The 17,195-nt window shown below is 44.0% G+C and overlaps 1 protein-coding gene across 2 annotated transcripts in view; it reads left to right on the top strand.

Moving 5' to 3' along the window:
* Positions 1-673: 673 nt before the first annotated feature.
* Positions 674-17,195, top strand: part of CREB3L2 (cAMP responsive element binding protein 3 like 2) — a 122,645-nt gene continuing 106,123 nt past the window's right edge. For both annotated transcript variants that reach the window (XR_014295031.1, XM_082632690.1), the window contains exon 1: positions 674-1,160. Coding sequence is in view for 1 of the 2 variants with exons in the window: in XM_082632690.1 (XP_082488816.1) it covers positions 1,059-1,160 (102 nt within the window). In the remaining variant the exon portion in view is untranslated. The remainder of the gene's footprint in view (positions 1,161-17,195) is intronic.

Below are 17,195 nucleotides of genomic sequence, written 5' to 3'. Positions count from 1 at the left end.
AATAGAATAAGGAGAGCCCATAAAAAACACGTCAGGAGAAGAGCCTAACAGAAAGCGGGAGAAGAGCCTAACAGAAAGCGGGAGAAAAACCTGAAGCACAAGCAATTACAATTTGCCAGATATGTGCTAACATGAATTCATGCATAATAGGGAATATTTATATTTGTGTGTAATATGTGACTTATTTTTTAAAAATCCTGAAAGACTCAAATGAGTTAACTACTGGAAAATATTTAGGACACTACGTAAATCAGGCCTCCCAGCGGCACTCTCTTCCCCTAGACGCGCGCGCTAATTTCTCTGGATTCTCAGGCGACTGAGCGCACCCTCCCTCTTATAAAATGTATTCTTGTCGCTATTTGATTGGCTGTCCCTCCCAGGCTTTCCTTCCTCATTGGTTGCGCCCCCAGTCCATCACTCCTGGGCTCAAGCACTCCATTTGTCGGCTGCCGCAGACCTCGGCTGCCGGCTGTAGTAAAACCGGAGTAGCTCCCCGGTGACGTCAAAGGCGCTGCCCGCCCACATTCCAAAGCCTGGGCGGAGACTTCTCGCTGTCCCTGCCTCTGGACGGAGAGAAAGACTTCTGATTGGGTAGGGCGGGAGAAGTGAGCATCCGATTGGTCCCCGCCCTGGAGGGAGGAGGAGTCATAGCTGTATCCTGGAGCAGAGCTGAGGAGCCCTGGGGAATCTCAAAGTTTGTGTCTGGAGCAGTAGTGGAAAGTGAGCTTATTGAGAAGGGCTTTTCTTGGGATGAGTACTGATCTCCTGCCTTTATTTTGGATACACACCCTGCTCTATTCTCCTCAGCCTTCGGTCTGATCTCTAGACAGTCTGTCTCCTCTGGGGATTCTCAGATCTCCGAGGACGCTGGACCGGAGCCCTTGGCAATTCTCTCTCAGGCAGAGGAGCGAACGTTTTCCTTCCTAAGTGCATAAGCCACACGCATACGCACACACACGCACACACACTCACGCAGAGGCGGTTCTCGCCCTCCGAGGCCGCCCTACCCGCTCCCCTCCTGCCCTCAGCATCCTCGGCCCAGCGCACCTCGGACCACCATGGAGGTGCTGGAGAGCGGGGAGCAGAGCGTCCTGCAGTGGGACCGCAAGCTGAGCGAGCTGTCAGAGCCCGGGGAAACCGAGGCTCTCATGTATCATACGGTGAGGACTTGGCGGGGCGGCGAAGGGGAGGCTTGAGAGGGGGAAGTGTCATCAGAGGACCAGCTCGGGACAGGGAACTGGGAAGGAAGTATTTGGGAAGAGCATGCCCAGAATGGAGAGATCTGGGGAGAGGTGTGGTTTTTCTAGCTGAACAGTGAAGGTGGGCCGCTGTCTCTTTCAAACTTTTGATAATAGTAACGACGCTTTGTATTGCTTCAGCAAGTTATACTCTTTTCCCCGAGGGCTTTTCACATATGCTATATCATTTCGTATTGCGCTGTAAAGCAGGAGAAAGGGTAGATGTTTTGATAATCTGCCTCTGTTTAGTTTGCTACTAATTTCTGTGGGAAGATTTTTTTAAAACTGGGCAAAATAAAGTAGCATTTTTTTCCTTCGCTGTCATATTCTCTCTTTCTCTTCCTTTACTTTCTTATTTGAATTTTAGGAAGTATACGTGTGTGTGTGTGTGTGTGTGTGTGTGTGTTGAAAAAAGGTCCCTTCGTATTAGGAGGAAGACTACTTTATTTGGCTCCTTTAACTGTTCAGCCAAGAAATCTGCTTCCTCCTTCTTCAGAGGAAAGATCAGCAAAGGAGAATGGAAAATCTGAGGCAGCGCATATTTCAGAAAGGCTTTGGAGAAGGTGGGACAGCTCACCAGTTCCTTGCTCAGTCTTATGCCCCAGAGATCCCTTTGGGCATTAAACTGTCACAGAGCACACACATTTCTTATAAAGTTTTCAATTTCAAGTTTTGGGTATTAAATTTGCAAAATGAAATTTTGTTTCCAACAGCCAGCACTGATAATATGACTTTATTGTGATATGCCTTTGTTTCTTTTTTACAAATGCAGAGTTTGTATAGAGAGAGACACTAATGAGAAAATTAGAGGCTTGGCTATTTCCCCTTCATGATTCTTTTAATGGAGTCAGTGCCAGGATATTTGAAACTTTTTCAAAATGGCCTGCAGGCTCCACCCCTTTGGCCTTTGCCTCTGACTGACGTTATTTTGGGAAAAGGGATGAGGGCCTCCCTGTGATTCCCACCAAGGCGTTTGTGGTGGCTGAGAATGGCTTGTTGAAAACATGCCGAGTGCAGGGCAGAGAGGTAGTGGAGGTTCATGCCGGGTCAAAAGCCAGATGTGTGGTGTGATCTTCTGGTCTTTGCTCACTGAGTCTGTCCCAAGGACACCGCGTGGGCTGCCTTTGGATTGGGGGCCCAGATGTACTTCCCGTTGCCAGGACAGAGCTCAGAGAACGCTGGCCATCAAATATCTTCTGATAGTATCTCCAGATGTTTCTCCTGACATAGGCCACATTTTAACCATTTGCGAGGGGCAGCTCTTCTCTTTTGTTCTCATGAGTACTGTGAAAATGTCTCATCCCGCAGCTGTAATGCTTTGGGTTATCTTTCAGCTGGTGGGATGAATTATGCACAGCATCCGCGTTCCCTTTCTCAGGCCTCGTGACTTGCCTTTCTGAGATCTTATGCCAGGGTTTGAGATGCTACCCGTGACTGTGACATTGTGACACAGACTGTGACTGTGACAACTTCAGGCAGGACAGTTTGGACTGGCTCTAACTGACATCTTCATGCACAGTTTCAGGGGTAGAGACCTTACCTTCCTTTTGGTAGCAAGGGCTTAGTTTTTCTATGTCATTGTAATGAAGCAGTGATGGGTGATTATTTTTCTTCTAATTTGATTTTATTTTTAATTACTTTTATGTGTGCCACTTAGGGACGTGTTTCTCTTCTGGGCAGCTCACTCATATAAAATGCCACTCGTCATTGCTGCAAGCCGTGGCCCACAAACTGAGTATATGAATTAATGTTGAAAGACGTATTGGATTTGGTAGCACAGACAACTGGGTTATATTCCTTCTAAACTAAGGGGAGTTTGGCAGAGATTTGAAAATAGATAACTTTCCCATCTGTTTCTTGAACTCTGTTGGGTATCCAGTTGCAGAGCTGGTTATTATTGCCATTTGTCCATAATGAGAAATGGCCTGACCTCCAAGTGGAAAAAGGATGGCCTGATGATGCATTCACTCACAGATTTATTTGTTCTTTCAATGAATGGTTATTGAAGAGCTTCTCTGTGCGAAACACTGTTCTAAGCAGTTGGGATACATCAGTGAACCAAAAAAACCTCAAAGTTCTCGACCTTGGGAAGCTTACGCTCTAGGCCTGAAGTAGGGGAGAAGGTTATCTCAGCAGGATGAAAAGCCAGAGCAAAGGCTCTAAGGTGGGAGTGTGTCTGGCATGAGCTTATGGTAACATCACCTTCTGTTTTAGATCCCCCCATTTTTGTCAGTTATTTTCTTGTAAAAATGCAGGTTACTTCTGAGGCAGAGTGCCTGTTTTTGGAATGGCCCAGTGAAACTTTCCAAGTTGAGTGGATTAGGCATCTCAAAGGGAGTGGAGAGCCTGCAGGGAGGGTAAGGTACAAATGTAACCTGGGAAATTGGTAAGATAGTATAACTACCATCTATTGTATATTTATTGTCTGAAAGGGAGGGCTGGCTTCGTGGGCCTGCCACCTGTGCAGTCCCACAGGGCTCCACACTCTGATGCTCTGCCGTCACCATCTTGAGATCCTCAATAATTTTTGAACAAGGGCCCACACGTTTGCATTTTGTAGCAGGTCCCATAGATTATGTAGCTGGTTCTCATGAAAGGCATTGTACTTAGTGCTTTACAAAAATGATATATCAGTGGGACTTCCCTGGCGGTTCAGTGGTTAAGACTCCGAGCTTCCACTGCAGGAGGCACAGGTTCGATCCCTGATCAGGGAACTAAGATCCCTCATGCTGCAGGGCACAGCCAAGAAAAAAAAAGAGGATATCTCAATGATCCAGTGAAGGAGTCGTTTTACAGATAAGAAAACTGAGGCTTAATGAGTTTAAGTGACTTGGTAAAAGGTCATTTAAACTCAAGTCTACCTGCCTCCAAAGCCCAAGCTCTTGCCCACTATGCTGTATGAATGAAGGATCCAGACTTCAAAGGAACTGAGTCAGAGGATGGGGAGTCAGAAATTGCTGAGTCTGAAGGCAGCTAATATTTAACTGGGGTGGCAGTGCAGCCACCAACCCTTCCTAGCATGATCACTCTCTTTGCTCTAAATAGGGATTTAGCTACCACACGCATGATTGCTAATGCCCTGTTTTAGCAAAACTGTCACCTACTTGATTTTAAAAATACAGAAGTTGCCCGAGGCTGGGATTGTCACGTCTCCGAGGTGCCTTCTGTGAGCCATCAGGAGCAGTGTTTTTCTCATTTGGTTAGTTATGAAGAAAACTTCTGGGTCCAGAAGGACAAAGGCTTAGAGGAGACAGTTTCAAAGTCTATAAAATAATGAACCACACAGAGCGAATTTGGACTTGCTCATTAGATCCTGAATTATTAGAGCTTTGGGCTTCCTCTTGAAGCTGAAAAAATAGTCCCCATACAGATGATGAGATATAATTTTAAATCAGTGAGTAGTACATTTAGGAAAGCTATTGCTTCTGGAGTGGATACAAGTGAAAACTGGTTTCAGAAAAGATGGCAGATATAAAAATGAGGAGTGTATATATTATGGTTTCAAATCATTGCAAGAAGCCTTGTCCCTTCCCCTAAACCTGCCAGGATGTTGGATGTTTCTAACATTCATGTTGTGTTTCCTGTAAGATTCTGTGCAAATTACATTTCTGGGAATTTACTGTGGGATTTTGCAATTTAAAGAGCAAAACAGTCTATAAATCTTATCTATGTATATTATTACATGCACTGACTATATCTGGGCGGATGCTCAAGAAACAGATGGCTGATGTTTTTCTGGTAAGGGGACTTGAGGGACTAGAGGTTAAGAGAGGGAGGGAGGGAGAGGGAGCTACTTACACACTATCCCTTTCGTACTGTTCAAACTTTTACCTCCTGAAAGTATTTAGGAAATGAAAAATGACAATTTAAAGGCACCACATAAAACTGGACTAGAGGTAATTTTAGCCTGCATTTCCTTGGGGAGAGAGGGGATTCTGGTGCTCACTCAATGCCACCAGAGTTGGTGGAGGCCTTGGGTAATGAATAGAGGAAGCAGGAGTGCTTGCTGGAAAAGGGCTTTGAGGATGAAGGATTAACAGTGGGTTTGTGTATGATAAACTTCGTGCTCTTGGTAATTTTCTTATAGCTGAGTTTAGCAATCTGGAAAAGAGGGATTTTATCAATTTTTGCAATGATTATTTTTTTTTAGGTATACAATAGGATACCTTTTCTTTGCAAAGGTAATGACAGAGGTTCTGCTTGGTATTTCATTTTATTTTATTGAGGTATAGTTGATTTACAATATTATGTTAGTTTCAGGTGTACAGCACAGTGATTTATTTATATATATATATATTTTTTTTTTTTTTCTTTTTCTGATTCTTTTCCCTTATAGGTTATTACAAAATGTTAAGTATAGCTTCCTGTGCTATAAGAAGGTCCTTGTTGGTTATCTATTTTGTATATAGTAGTGTGAATCAGTTAATTCCAACCTCCTAGTTCTGCTTCTTTTAAATACTAAATTCATGGGCTTCCCTGGTGGCGCAGTGGTTGAGAGTCCGCCTGTCGATGCAGGGGACACCGGTTCGTGCCCCGGTCCGGGAAGATCCCACATGTCACAGAGCGGCTGGGCCCGTGAGCCATGGCCGCTGAGCCTGCGCGTCTGGAGCCTGTGCTCCGCAACGGGAGAGGCCACAACAGTGAGAGGCCCACGTACCGCAAAAAAAAAAAAAAAAAAAAAAAACCCTAAATTCATGTAAATCCAGTTCTTTGTAGAATTATTAGTGGTTATGTGCTTAAATTTTATATCCAATTGGTTCTTAAAATGAAATGACTGAGCCCAGAGGGTGGTAGGTGGGGTGCTAAGGGTAGGTTCCACCTGCCTGGTGAGCGGATGTGAAGGCCATCTGGCTTCCACATCCATCGTGATTGCCGGAAGGTGGATGGCTGATCTGAGAGGCTGGTGGTTTCTCCTTCCTCTCAGCGGCCCAGAGACCTGATAGGGCTCCCGTGGGATATGGGAGCTTTTGGTTTGATGTTCGCCTCCTATTGTTGGCCTCTGGACAGATTCTGAGTGGGACCCTGGGTCCTTGTGGCTTGAGAAATCATTACTTCTGGTCACCTGACCTCCACCAATTGAATAAAGGTAATGAGTTCCAGTAGGAGACAGAATTGTGAAGACAGTATAATTTGTCTTCAAGGCCCTACTTCACCTTTCTTCACCTTCACTCCTTTCACGTTTCCCTCGCTTCTTGGACCCCGAGTTGCTCGCTGTAATGGTGTTCTCCTTCCAACTCCTCCTCTTTAATTTTGTTCTCAGGAAAGATTTTTAAGCTTACACTAAACATTTCAATATTAGTAAAGCTAAACATATGACCCCTAAATGGGCGTTTATATTTAACAATAATTTCTTGAATCTCTAAATGGAGAACTTTAGGCAATAGCCAGGTAGTAGGGGAGGAGTATTTGGGGAGCTGGGGGGACCTCTCACTACCCCTCTGCATGTGGCCCCTATTCATAAGGCGGCCTTGCATATATGTTGCTGATTTAGCTATGATCTAAAGAATTTTCATTGTTTTGGTGAAAAATCTTTGGCTCAATTAGATTATTGTCTCTGAAATTGTTCTCATTGTGTTACCATGGGTTGGGGGAAGGTGGGCTTGGGCACAGTTCTGAAAGATGAGAGGGCAGTACTGAGCTTTGTACTTGCCCTCTTTCTTCAGTGATCCCTGAGTGATAATATCCTATTGAGCTCTGATGTGAAGTTGCTCTGGCAGGAGAAATGAGGCACTGCATCTAGATTAATAATTGAATTAAATGACAGTGCTTGCCGCTGCGAGTAACTGAAAACCGATTCACATTGCTTACACAATAAGTGAGTTATTCTGTCACGTTGCAAGATGCCTAAAAGTATAGCTACATGTTTGGCTGATTCAGCAGCTGCTCAGTTCATCATGGACCTAGATTCCATCCATCCATAGGCAGGTTTCATCTTCAAGTTGGAGGCAACCAGAAGGCAACTCATATCCTTATGAGTTTCAGGTGTTCAAATAAAAATGACAATATCCAAAGGGAGAAGAGAGGTTGTGTCTTCCTTGTGTCCTTTTTTAAGATGGAAGAAACTTTTTTTAGATGCCTACCAGCTGATTTCTCTTCGAGCTTTATTGTCAAGGATGGGATCACATCATCATTTCTGAACCAATGGCTGGAAAGGGATTTACCTGATTGGCTTAGATTAGTCATGTAGGAATGGAGGGGCTATTGGAGCCTCAACCAGCATGACCATGTGTAATGATCATTAGTCAAATAGTCTGAGTTGGCAGACCTTTCCTTCACTAAAAGGTGTGTTCATTTAGCTAATGGCTGTTTTTCTCACAAAGGTGGGCTAGCAAATGGAAAATGTTTTAAAACATTTAAGCATGGAATATTCCTGCAGTGCATGCAAAGGCTATCATGGAGGGGGTACTGCTGTGTCCCAACTCACGAATGAGGAAATGTAGAATTAACTATATTATCTGAACTCTGCGTCAGGGTCAAATATCAGGGCTGGAGGTAGCTAGCTGAGCCTGTGATCATGATCACGGTGCAAGACAAGAATGACTTTTTCTGTTCGAGGTCCACACAACCTCATCTCTGCAGGCAGAGAGCTGAATGCCATTTTTCAAAGAAGCTGTTTTTCCAGTTGCATATGGCTATTCAAACACTGATAAGGTCGGATTGTGCCTGTTTGCAGCTTGAACTGCCGGCCTCAGCCCCGTGGGGCTCTGACCTGTCTGTGGACTGTCTTGGGGCAAATGGCCTTAGGCTTTGGCTGGGAGTTTGGTAGGACTGAGGGCTTAGGGCCGCAGAGTGTCTGAATTGCTTGTCAGTGATTTTATGAATGAGGGAGTAGTGTTTACATTCTCCACCTCAGTAGAGTCAAGCCTGAAATGAAATGGTGAGATTCACCATTGGTGTCAACCTTGAGTCTATTCCCCCTTCTCCCGGCTCACCACATGCTCTCTGGCTCTTCCAAGTGAAGCTCCAAGTGACCTCATTTTTTCCCTAAATGGAATTGTCTAGGTTACCCACAAGGCACATAAGAGGTGATGGCCCCATTTATCTATGCAGAATCTAAGGCCTTGAGCAAAAAAGAGACCTCAGCTGGAACACAAGCTTCTTGAAGGCAGGGAACATGACTGTCTTTTCTATACTTCCAAGCACAGGATGCTCAGAGATATGTAATACTTGCTTGATGCACAATTACGTAGAGTAAGGCAGTCTTGGAGAATGAATAAGCTCAGTGACCTCGGTCTCTTTTGTTAATGTATTTTTTTAAAACTCTGGATGCTTGTTAATGCCTCTGCAAGTCTGAAAATTTAATATGAAAGTGACTTGGGTAGTTTGATGTCAATAACTTTTCTTGTTTAGTTTTGAGACCCAGATGGGAGGGAGGATGATTCTATAATAGTCCCAGTTTCCGCTAGAGTAGAGTTGAAGGCAGCGTTGTGGAAAGGGTGTGCCTTGGAGCCAGGCAGATTTGGAATCCAGGGCCAATGGTTCTCTGGTGACCTTGGGCAAGTAACCTCTCCTCTTTGGGTCTCAGTTTCTTCACACGCCACTGCCTAGCTCATAGTGTACACACTTTTTCACCCTCTCCCCTAAGTCAAATGTCTTCTTTCTGGGGAAGAAGTATCCCCACCTCAGGAGTCTGATATCATTCAGGAAGCACAAGGCACCTGTAATTATTCTCTCTCAGGCATCTTCATTTCCTCTTCTCCGCAGCTTCTGCCTTCTGCTGTAAACACAGGTCTCTGCCTTGAACACATGTTTGCCAGATGCTGTTGCCCCTCCTTGCTCTGCTTGTTTTTTCTCTCTTGTTTACTGCCAGGTTTTCTCAGACAAGTAGTCAATAGCTACGGCCTCCATTTCCTCAGTTTTTACCTCTGCCTCCTGTATGTTCTGGTTCCTACTGCTGCCTGAAGGTTCTCCAACTTCTCTCTAACCGCTCCATCCACTAGTCTTCTCTCCATCCTTACCTGCAAGGCCTCATGGGAACATGTGGCAATACTGACTGACCACACGTTCATCTTGTAACTTGCTCTTGCTTTGGCTCCCATGATACCCTGGGAGGCTTAGATTTTCCTCCTTTGCTGGCTGCATTACCACCTGTTAAAAGCGTTTGGTACTTGGTCTTGTGTTCTCCCTGGGCTCCTCCATCTACTTCAGTACAGATGGTTCTCAGATCTTTACATCTGTTAGTTGTCTGTGGATGGAAACCGGGAGATCTTTGGATTATGACCCAAGATCTTCTGGGCCCTCATGAGCTGTAGAGTGGCTCTGGCTGGGTAACCTTTGAATCTTGCTGATGCATTACTTTGAGAAGAGCTGAGAACACTTTGATTCCCCCTTATCACCGCACCCCTGTTATCTCAGGGGATGTTTTGTGACTCAGCCCTCCTGCAGTGTAAACCCAAGAGAGACTCATGAGTCATTGCTGGGACACAGCTGTTTCTTGAGTCAGTGTCACTCATCAGATGCAGGCTGTGTTTTGACTGGGTTCATCCTTATTCTTCAGCTTGGGAAGCACTCTTTTGGTGTCCTGCGGTGGTGTATCTAATTTTTTTCTAGGACTGAGTGGAAGGTCAGTGCAAAAGTCAGATATAAGTTCTTAGATCTTGTACCATTGATCCTTCTGGTGTGTCTAGCTGCTGTTGAGCTCAGTTACAGTTGCCTGATGTTGAATTGCCTGCCCTTGAGTTGCTCTATTCCGTTGTAATTTATTTATCTAAACTTTATTGACATTACTGAAGAGCTTTTAAAGAATTGAGACAGGTGACGCTGAGCCACTCAAATTTGTATGCCTGCTTCTTGTTAGAAGTATCTTGGAAGAGAGTTTTTCTTTGGAAAAACTCATTGTAGTACAAGTTACTTCACATCCTCCATCTCAGTTTATCCTGCTGTAAAATGCTGCATTTGTATAATGGTCCCACAGGTTCCTTTTAACTCCAAAGTTCTGTGCTGGGTATAATGCTGTCACCCTTGAAAGTCTCTGATCTTTAAAAAATGGGTGATTTAAAACAACAACAACAAAGGTCAGTTGATTACCTCTTTCCTTGGGCACTCAGTTGGCGGGTATAGTTTTGCATTTTGTAGCCTCTGTTTTCTGACTTAAAAACCTTGCTTCAGTAAAACCCAGACAAAATAAAGAATAGAAAAACAGAGAGACACAGAGGTAGGAGACTTTTTTTTTTTAACATCACACACACACACACACACACACACACACACACTCACACACCCCTCTTCAGACTTCTTGGCAAATTAGAGGAGTCTGGGGAAAAAAAATCTACAAACAGTTTTCAGTCGTCTGAGTGGAAAATCTTGGTTTTTTAACATTTCATATCTTGGAAATGTCTGAATAGTTTTTGTTTAAAGGGAAATTCCTTTTGGCTGAGAAAGAGGCTGCAGGATTCAAACTGATAGGGTGATTTTTTTAGGAAACTTGGAGGAAACAAGGATTTGTGATGAAAATGCTTTCTCACTAGCCAGTTGTGTCAAAACAGACATTTAAATCCAAGGTTACCAGTCATAGCATTTGAAAGATTCAGCCATTAACTCCTTCCTTCCCCTCGCTTCCTGTCTGTACATCCTGGGGAAATATCTCTCATCACTGGTCCTTCCTCCAATTTGAGGAACTTCATGAACTGCTTTTCTAAACCTGTGCATGTTCTAGGCAGGAGGATATACATTCTTGACCTTGTGGTTCTCCCAGCAGAGTGGGAAGGGAGATATGTAAAGAAGTCATTAAATCACAAGTCATTAAATATCTGGTGTACATTTTGCTTTAAAGCTGTGTTCAAAGTATTTCTGGCACACAGAGGGTGGAACAAGAGATCTGAAGGAGATGAAGAGTTGGAGAGCCTCTCACTGAAAAGGTGATATTTGCATTGGGTCCTGAAGTATAAATAGGAGTTCTCCAGGCCGTGGGAACAGCAGATACAGAGTAGGAATGTATAACATGTCATAGTTGATTCTGGGAATCCCAAGTGGTTTTATGTAGTTTTGAGTAGGATGCTCTGTGGGGAGTGTTGGGAGATATGATAAGATCACACAAGGTTTGCATGCTTTGTTAACCATTTGGATATTCTTTTGTGGGCAGTAGTGTGGGAAGCTTTTAAGACTTTTAATAAAAAAGAGACAGGGAGAGAAGTGTGTTTTGGAAAGGAAACCCTAGTGTTTATGAAGCATGGATTGGAGGGGAGAATTAATGTCAGCAAGATGATCTGCTGGCTGGCTATTTCATCCATGAAGTAGAACAAGGCACCATGAGGGCCTTGAACCTGACAGGGAGCAGCACATGAATACAAGAAAGGGTTAGGAGCTGGGCGTGAAGACTTGGTGGCAGCGGGGCATGTGAGGGCTATGGGAGGCGTCGTGGTTTCTGATGTGGCACACTGAGTTGACGGTGCTGCTCTTTGTGCAGGAAGGTGAGTTTGCTGGGGAAGATGATGAGTTCAGTTTTGGACATGGTGATTCTGATGTGTTCATGGCACATTCAGGAGAGGTACCTGAAAGGCATTTGGAAACATGGGTCTGGAGTTCTGGAGAAAGGTCTGGAGATGTAGATTTGGGTGTTATGAATCTCGTGGGGGAGAAGTGAAGCCAATAGTCCTAATAAGATAGTCCAGCGAGGTCCGGTGGGGAGTGAGAAGTGTGAGAGCAAAGCTGAGAAGGAAGCCCTGGGGACACTTGAAGCGTTAGCAGGGGAAGAGAAATCTGCAGATGGAACTCAGAAGGAATCCACAGAAAAAGTGGAGAAAATCCAGGAAAATCCAGGATCCAAAGAGGGGAGGGTTGCCACAGAGTGGTCAAGATAAAGAAGGGCTGAGTATGCTCTTCAGCTGCCTGCCAAGCACTGTGTGGTGTTAGCTCAGGGTGGGACTGTGTCCTGGAGCCGCAGAGGTCCCCCGAGGGTCTGGACCTGTGGGCATGCTCTCTGGCTTTGTGCCAAGGGAGTGCAGGCCTTGCTTCCAGGCAAGAGCAGAAACAGCAGAAGGACAGGTGCTGGGAGTAAATATGCATGGTAGATAATGTGTACAATAGCGCCTCTTTCTTTCCTTTTGTTTTTGTAAAATCAGTCCTCAAAATTGGCCTTGGAGACTGTCCCCGTGCCCTTGCGGTATTATGAAGGTCCTTTCTTCATTCTTCTCTCCACGCTGAAGCCACCTGTTTCTGATGTCCTTCTCATGAGCGAGGTGTAGTTTGTGCCGGGGTCCCTTCGTGCATGTGTCATGTAGGAGTCTCAGACTTTGGGGCATGCACAAGGAGGGTCTCTGGATTCATTAAATCCGTATAAGACAGTTGGGATTTATCAAATGCCTAGAAGTCTTGAGCCTTTTCCTTTCTATATTTCTGCTGACTTCCCACTGAGAAAGTATCAAGTGGACCCAGTGGTTGCCAAAGATAAGTTTGATCACAGAGACATCAACGGTATTCACATGTTAGGAAAATAGAAAAAAAACAAATTGACCCCATTTTTAATGACATGATAATAGGGGCAGGTGAGGACAAATGGTTTTGTAATAAGAACATAAGCCCGAGGGCTTTCCAGTGGAAGGAACACTAAAGTAAATGATGCCGCTTCGAAGAAAATGTGCAGCTCCAAGCAGTGCCTGGGATTCAGGACCTACAGAGGGGGCTCTGGAGGGCACCCTCCAGTCCTCCCCATGCCCCCTGCATTATGGGGCTCGATTCTACCTTTGCGCTCTGCTTCCCTGTATCCAGGATGTTGCTTTCATGGCCCTCAGCCCTCCTGGGGAGATGAGGAACAGGAATGGGAGGAGAACTCTGGCCCCAGGACTGAAGTTGGGCCCAGGAAACAAGGGGGTGGAGAATAAGGAGAATTCTGCTTTCCGACTGGCTGCACAAGGAGGAAGCGGGCAGCCCTTCTCAGCCCAGAGCAGACTCCTGTGAGGTGACACCAAGTTGAGAATTCACCCAGCACAGTTCAGCTACAGTGTGGGTTAAGTTGGTCTCTTGGCTGACTGGGAATTGATTACTTTTTAAAAAAATATATATTCTTTTCCTTTATGGTTTATCATAGGATATTGAATATAGTTCCCTGTGCTATAGAGGTAGGACCTTGTGGTTTACCCATCCTATATAAAATAGTCTACATCTGCTAATCCCAAACTCCCAGGCCTTCCCTCCTCCACCCACTCCCCCTTGGCAACCGCAAGTCTATTTTCTACCTCTGTGAGTCTGTTTCTGTCTCATGGATAGGTTCATTTGTGTCGTATTTTAGATTCCACAGGTAAGTGATATCATATTTGGTATTTGTCTTTCTCTTTCTGACTTACTTCACGTAGTATGATAATCTCTAGTTGCATCCATGTTGCTGCAAATGGCATTATTTTGTTCTTTTTTATGGCTGAGTAGTATTCCATTGTATATATGTACTACATCTTCTTTATTCATTCATCTATTGATGGACATTGAGGTTGTTTCCTAAATGTGAATAGTGAATAGTGCTGCTATGAATATAGGGATGCATGTATCTTTTTGAATTATAGTTTTGTCTGAGTATATGCCCAGGAGTAGGATTGCTGGATCATATGGTAATTCTATGTTCAGTTTTCTGAGGATTCTCCACACTGTTTTCCATAGTGGCTGCACCAACTTACATTCCCACCAACAGTGTAGGAGGGGGAACCGATTACTTTCGATCATGTTATTTCAATAACTATATGTCTTGTGAGTTTGAAGCACTTGTGTTACAAATTTTTAAAAAATAGCCTCAATTTTTTAGAACAGCTTTAGATTCACAGCAAAACTGAGCAGAATGTACAGAGTCTCCATACATTCCCTGCCGTCTGCCCACCACGCACAACCTACCCCACCATCAACATCCTGCTGTTACAAACTTTTGGAATGTGGATTCATAAGCTGGGGTTACCTGTGGCAGCTTTTGACTTTAACTTTGTTTTTTGAAATTAGTCACAGCCAAGCTCCCTTTTGTAATCCAACAAGAAGCCAGGTTGGTCCACAAGAGCCTCAAACATATGTGTGTGTGTATAGGCTGTCCCTCCATGTGCCCCCCGCCCCAACCTCTGCCCTCTTCCATTTACAAATGGCTTAGGAACTGGACATTGTCCTTTGGAAAGGAGGGTGGGATAGAGTGGGGGACATACTGTATTGTTTTGTAATCACAGAACCTGAAGCCGATCTTTGTAGCTATGACTTTGAACTTCCTACCCTGAGATAGTATTCATTTCTGAGGCACTGCCAGGAGTTGTTTTTCTGGTTCTGCTCTGGATTTGCAAGTTTTCTTTCCAGGACTCTCCTGCAGCCCATGACCTACATTTGGGAGCAGCTGGAAGGCCTGGGACTGTGGGCTGGGGAGGCCGAGGAGGTCAAGACCAAACCCAGAAGGAGACCAACCTGACCCCCTTGTGTTCCAGGGCATCGTGCTCTAACTGAAGGTGCCCAGTGACCCTGGCAATCTTAACGTACACATACATTTTTGTGTTTGATGAGAAAGGGAGGCAGAGAAGTAGCAGCCAAAAAACCATTTGGTGTTTCAGCTGTGTTTACATATTAGGAACATGAGGTGGTTTTATTTTATTTTATTTTGTTTTTTTTAACGTCTTAATTGGAGTATAATTGCTTTACAATGGTGTGTTAGTTTCTGCTGTATAACAAAGTGAATCAGCTATACATATACATATATCCCCATATCTCCTCCCTCTTGCGTCTCCCTCCCACCCTCCCTATCCCACCCCTCTAGGTGGTCACAAAGCACCGAGCTGATCTCCCTGTGCTATGCGGCTGCTTCCCACTCGCTATCTGTTTTACGTTTGGTAGTGTATATATGTCCATGCCACTCTCTCACTTCGTCCCAGCTTAGCCTTCCCCCTCCCCGTGTCCTCAAGTCCATTCTCTACGTCTGCGTCTTTATTCCTGTCCTGCCCCTAGGTTCTTCAGAACCATTTTTTTTAGATTCCATGTATATGTGTTAGCCTGTGGTATTTGTTTTTCTCTTTCTGACTTACTTCACTCTGTATGACAGACTCTAAGTCCATCCACCTCACTGCAAATAACTCAGTTTTGTTTCTTTTTATGGCTGAGTAATATTCCATTGTATATATGTGCCACATCTTCTTTATCCATTCATCTGTTGATGAACACTTAGGTTGCTTCCATGTCCGGGCTATTGTAAATAGAGCTGCAATGAACATTGTGGTACATGACTCTTTTTGAAGTATGGTTTTCTCAGGGCCTATGCCCAGTAGTGGGATTGCTGGGTCATATGGTAGTTCTATTTTTAGTTTTTTAAGGAACCTCCATACTGTTCCCCATAGCAGCTGTATCAATTTACCTTCCCACTAACAGTGCAAGAGGGTTCCCTTTTCGCCACACCCTCTCCAGCATTTATTGTTTGTAGATTTTTTGATGATGGCCATTCTGACTGGTGTGAGGTGATACCTCGTTGTAGTTTTGATTTGCATTTCTCTAATAATTAGTGCTGTTGAGCACTTTTCATGTGTTTGTTGGCCATCTGTATATCTTTGGAGAAATGTCTATTTAGGTCTTCTGCCCATTTTTGGATTGGGTTGTTTGTTTTTTTGATATTGAGCTGCATGAGCTGCTTGTAAATTTTGGAGATTAATCCTTTGTCAGTTGCTTCATTTGCAAATATTTTCTCCCATTCTGAGGGTTGTCTTTTCGATTGTTTGTGGTTTCCTTTGCTGTGCAAAAGCTTTTAAGTTTCATTAGGTCCCATTTGTTTATTTTTGTTTTTTATTTCCATTTTTCTAGGAGGTGGGTCAAAAAGGATCTTGCTGTGATTTATGTCATAGAGTGTTCTGCCTATGTTTTCCTCTAAGAGTTTTATAGTGTCTGGCCTTACATTTTAGGTCTTTAATCCATTTTGAGTTTATTTTTGTGTATGGTGTTAGGGAGTGTTCTAATTTCATTCTTTTACATGTGGCTGTCCAGATTTCCCAGGACCACTTATTGAGGAGGCTGTCTTTTCTCCATTGTATACATGAGGTGGTTTTAAATCAAAGGAACCCAGTGTTTCCTTTTGACTTAAATACAGACTTATAGGAGGAAACTGAAATTAAGCTTGGCCCAGCTGAGAGGTGGATGGTTGAGTGGATTGAACATGATGAGTTTTCAGCTTTCTTATTCCTACTCTTCCTATTTCTGTTGTAGATTCTGAATGTCCTGTTGTCTTCTGATCACTCAGCTGCTGGGGCAGAGGGTTGGTAGAAAAAACAGGGATTTTGGAGTCAGCACTGACTTCATAGCCCTTATCACCACCAACAAATTATTTATTCAGTGCTTCCCAGCTCTGTCAACCTGGCACTAAGAGAAAATGATGATATCTTCCCGGGGCACTGAAATAATGGATGAGGCTGATCACAGCCCAAGTGCTCTGTGGGCTCTAGCCTCCACTCAGGGCATTCCATAGGCATACTTGTTGGGAAGCTACCAGAACAGTGGTGAGCACATCATAGGGAGCCAATGAAATATTTGCCAAGTGAACGGATGAGTGAATGATTCTGGGCTTATGACCTGGTTCTGGCACTCCCTACTCTGGGTACCTTTCTGAGGTTGTTTCACAAGGCCATGATAGAGGACGAGTGACATGATGCAAGTGAAGTGTCTGTCTCCATGTCGGGTACATGGCCTCTGCTTAGGAGATAGTAGGTTCCTGCCCTCCAGTTTTCTATTCCAATAATTTCAAGGAGGCATAGGAAGAAACGTTTGCTGAATTCTAAACTGAAGGAAAAAAATTAGTAAATAGAATAAAGCTTCTCTAATGTGACCTATTTATTTTGCTTGTTTATTTCTGTAGTTTTACTGAGATATAATTGACATATAACATGTGAGTTTCAGATATACAACATGACTTGATATATGTATATATTGCAAAATGATCACTACAGTGAATTTAGTTAACATTCATCATCTCACAGAGTACAATTTTTTTTCCTTGTGATGAGAACTTTTAAGATCTACTGTCTTAGA

Source organism: Mesoplodon mirus (genome assembly GCF_964341445.2).
Source record: "Mesoplodon mirus genome assembly, chromosome: 9".
Classification (NCBI taxonomy): Eukaryota; Metazoa; Chordata; class Mammalia; order Artiodactyla; family Ziphiidae; genus Mesoplodon; species Mesoplodon mirus.
Note: the sequence above shows the minus strand (reverse complement) of the source record. Positions and strands in the feature narration are given on the sequence as shown.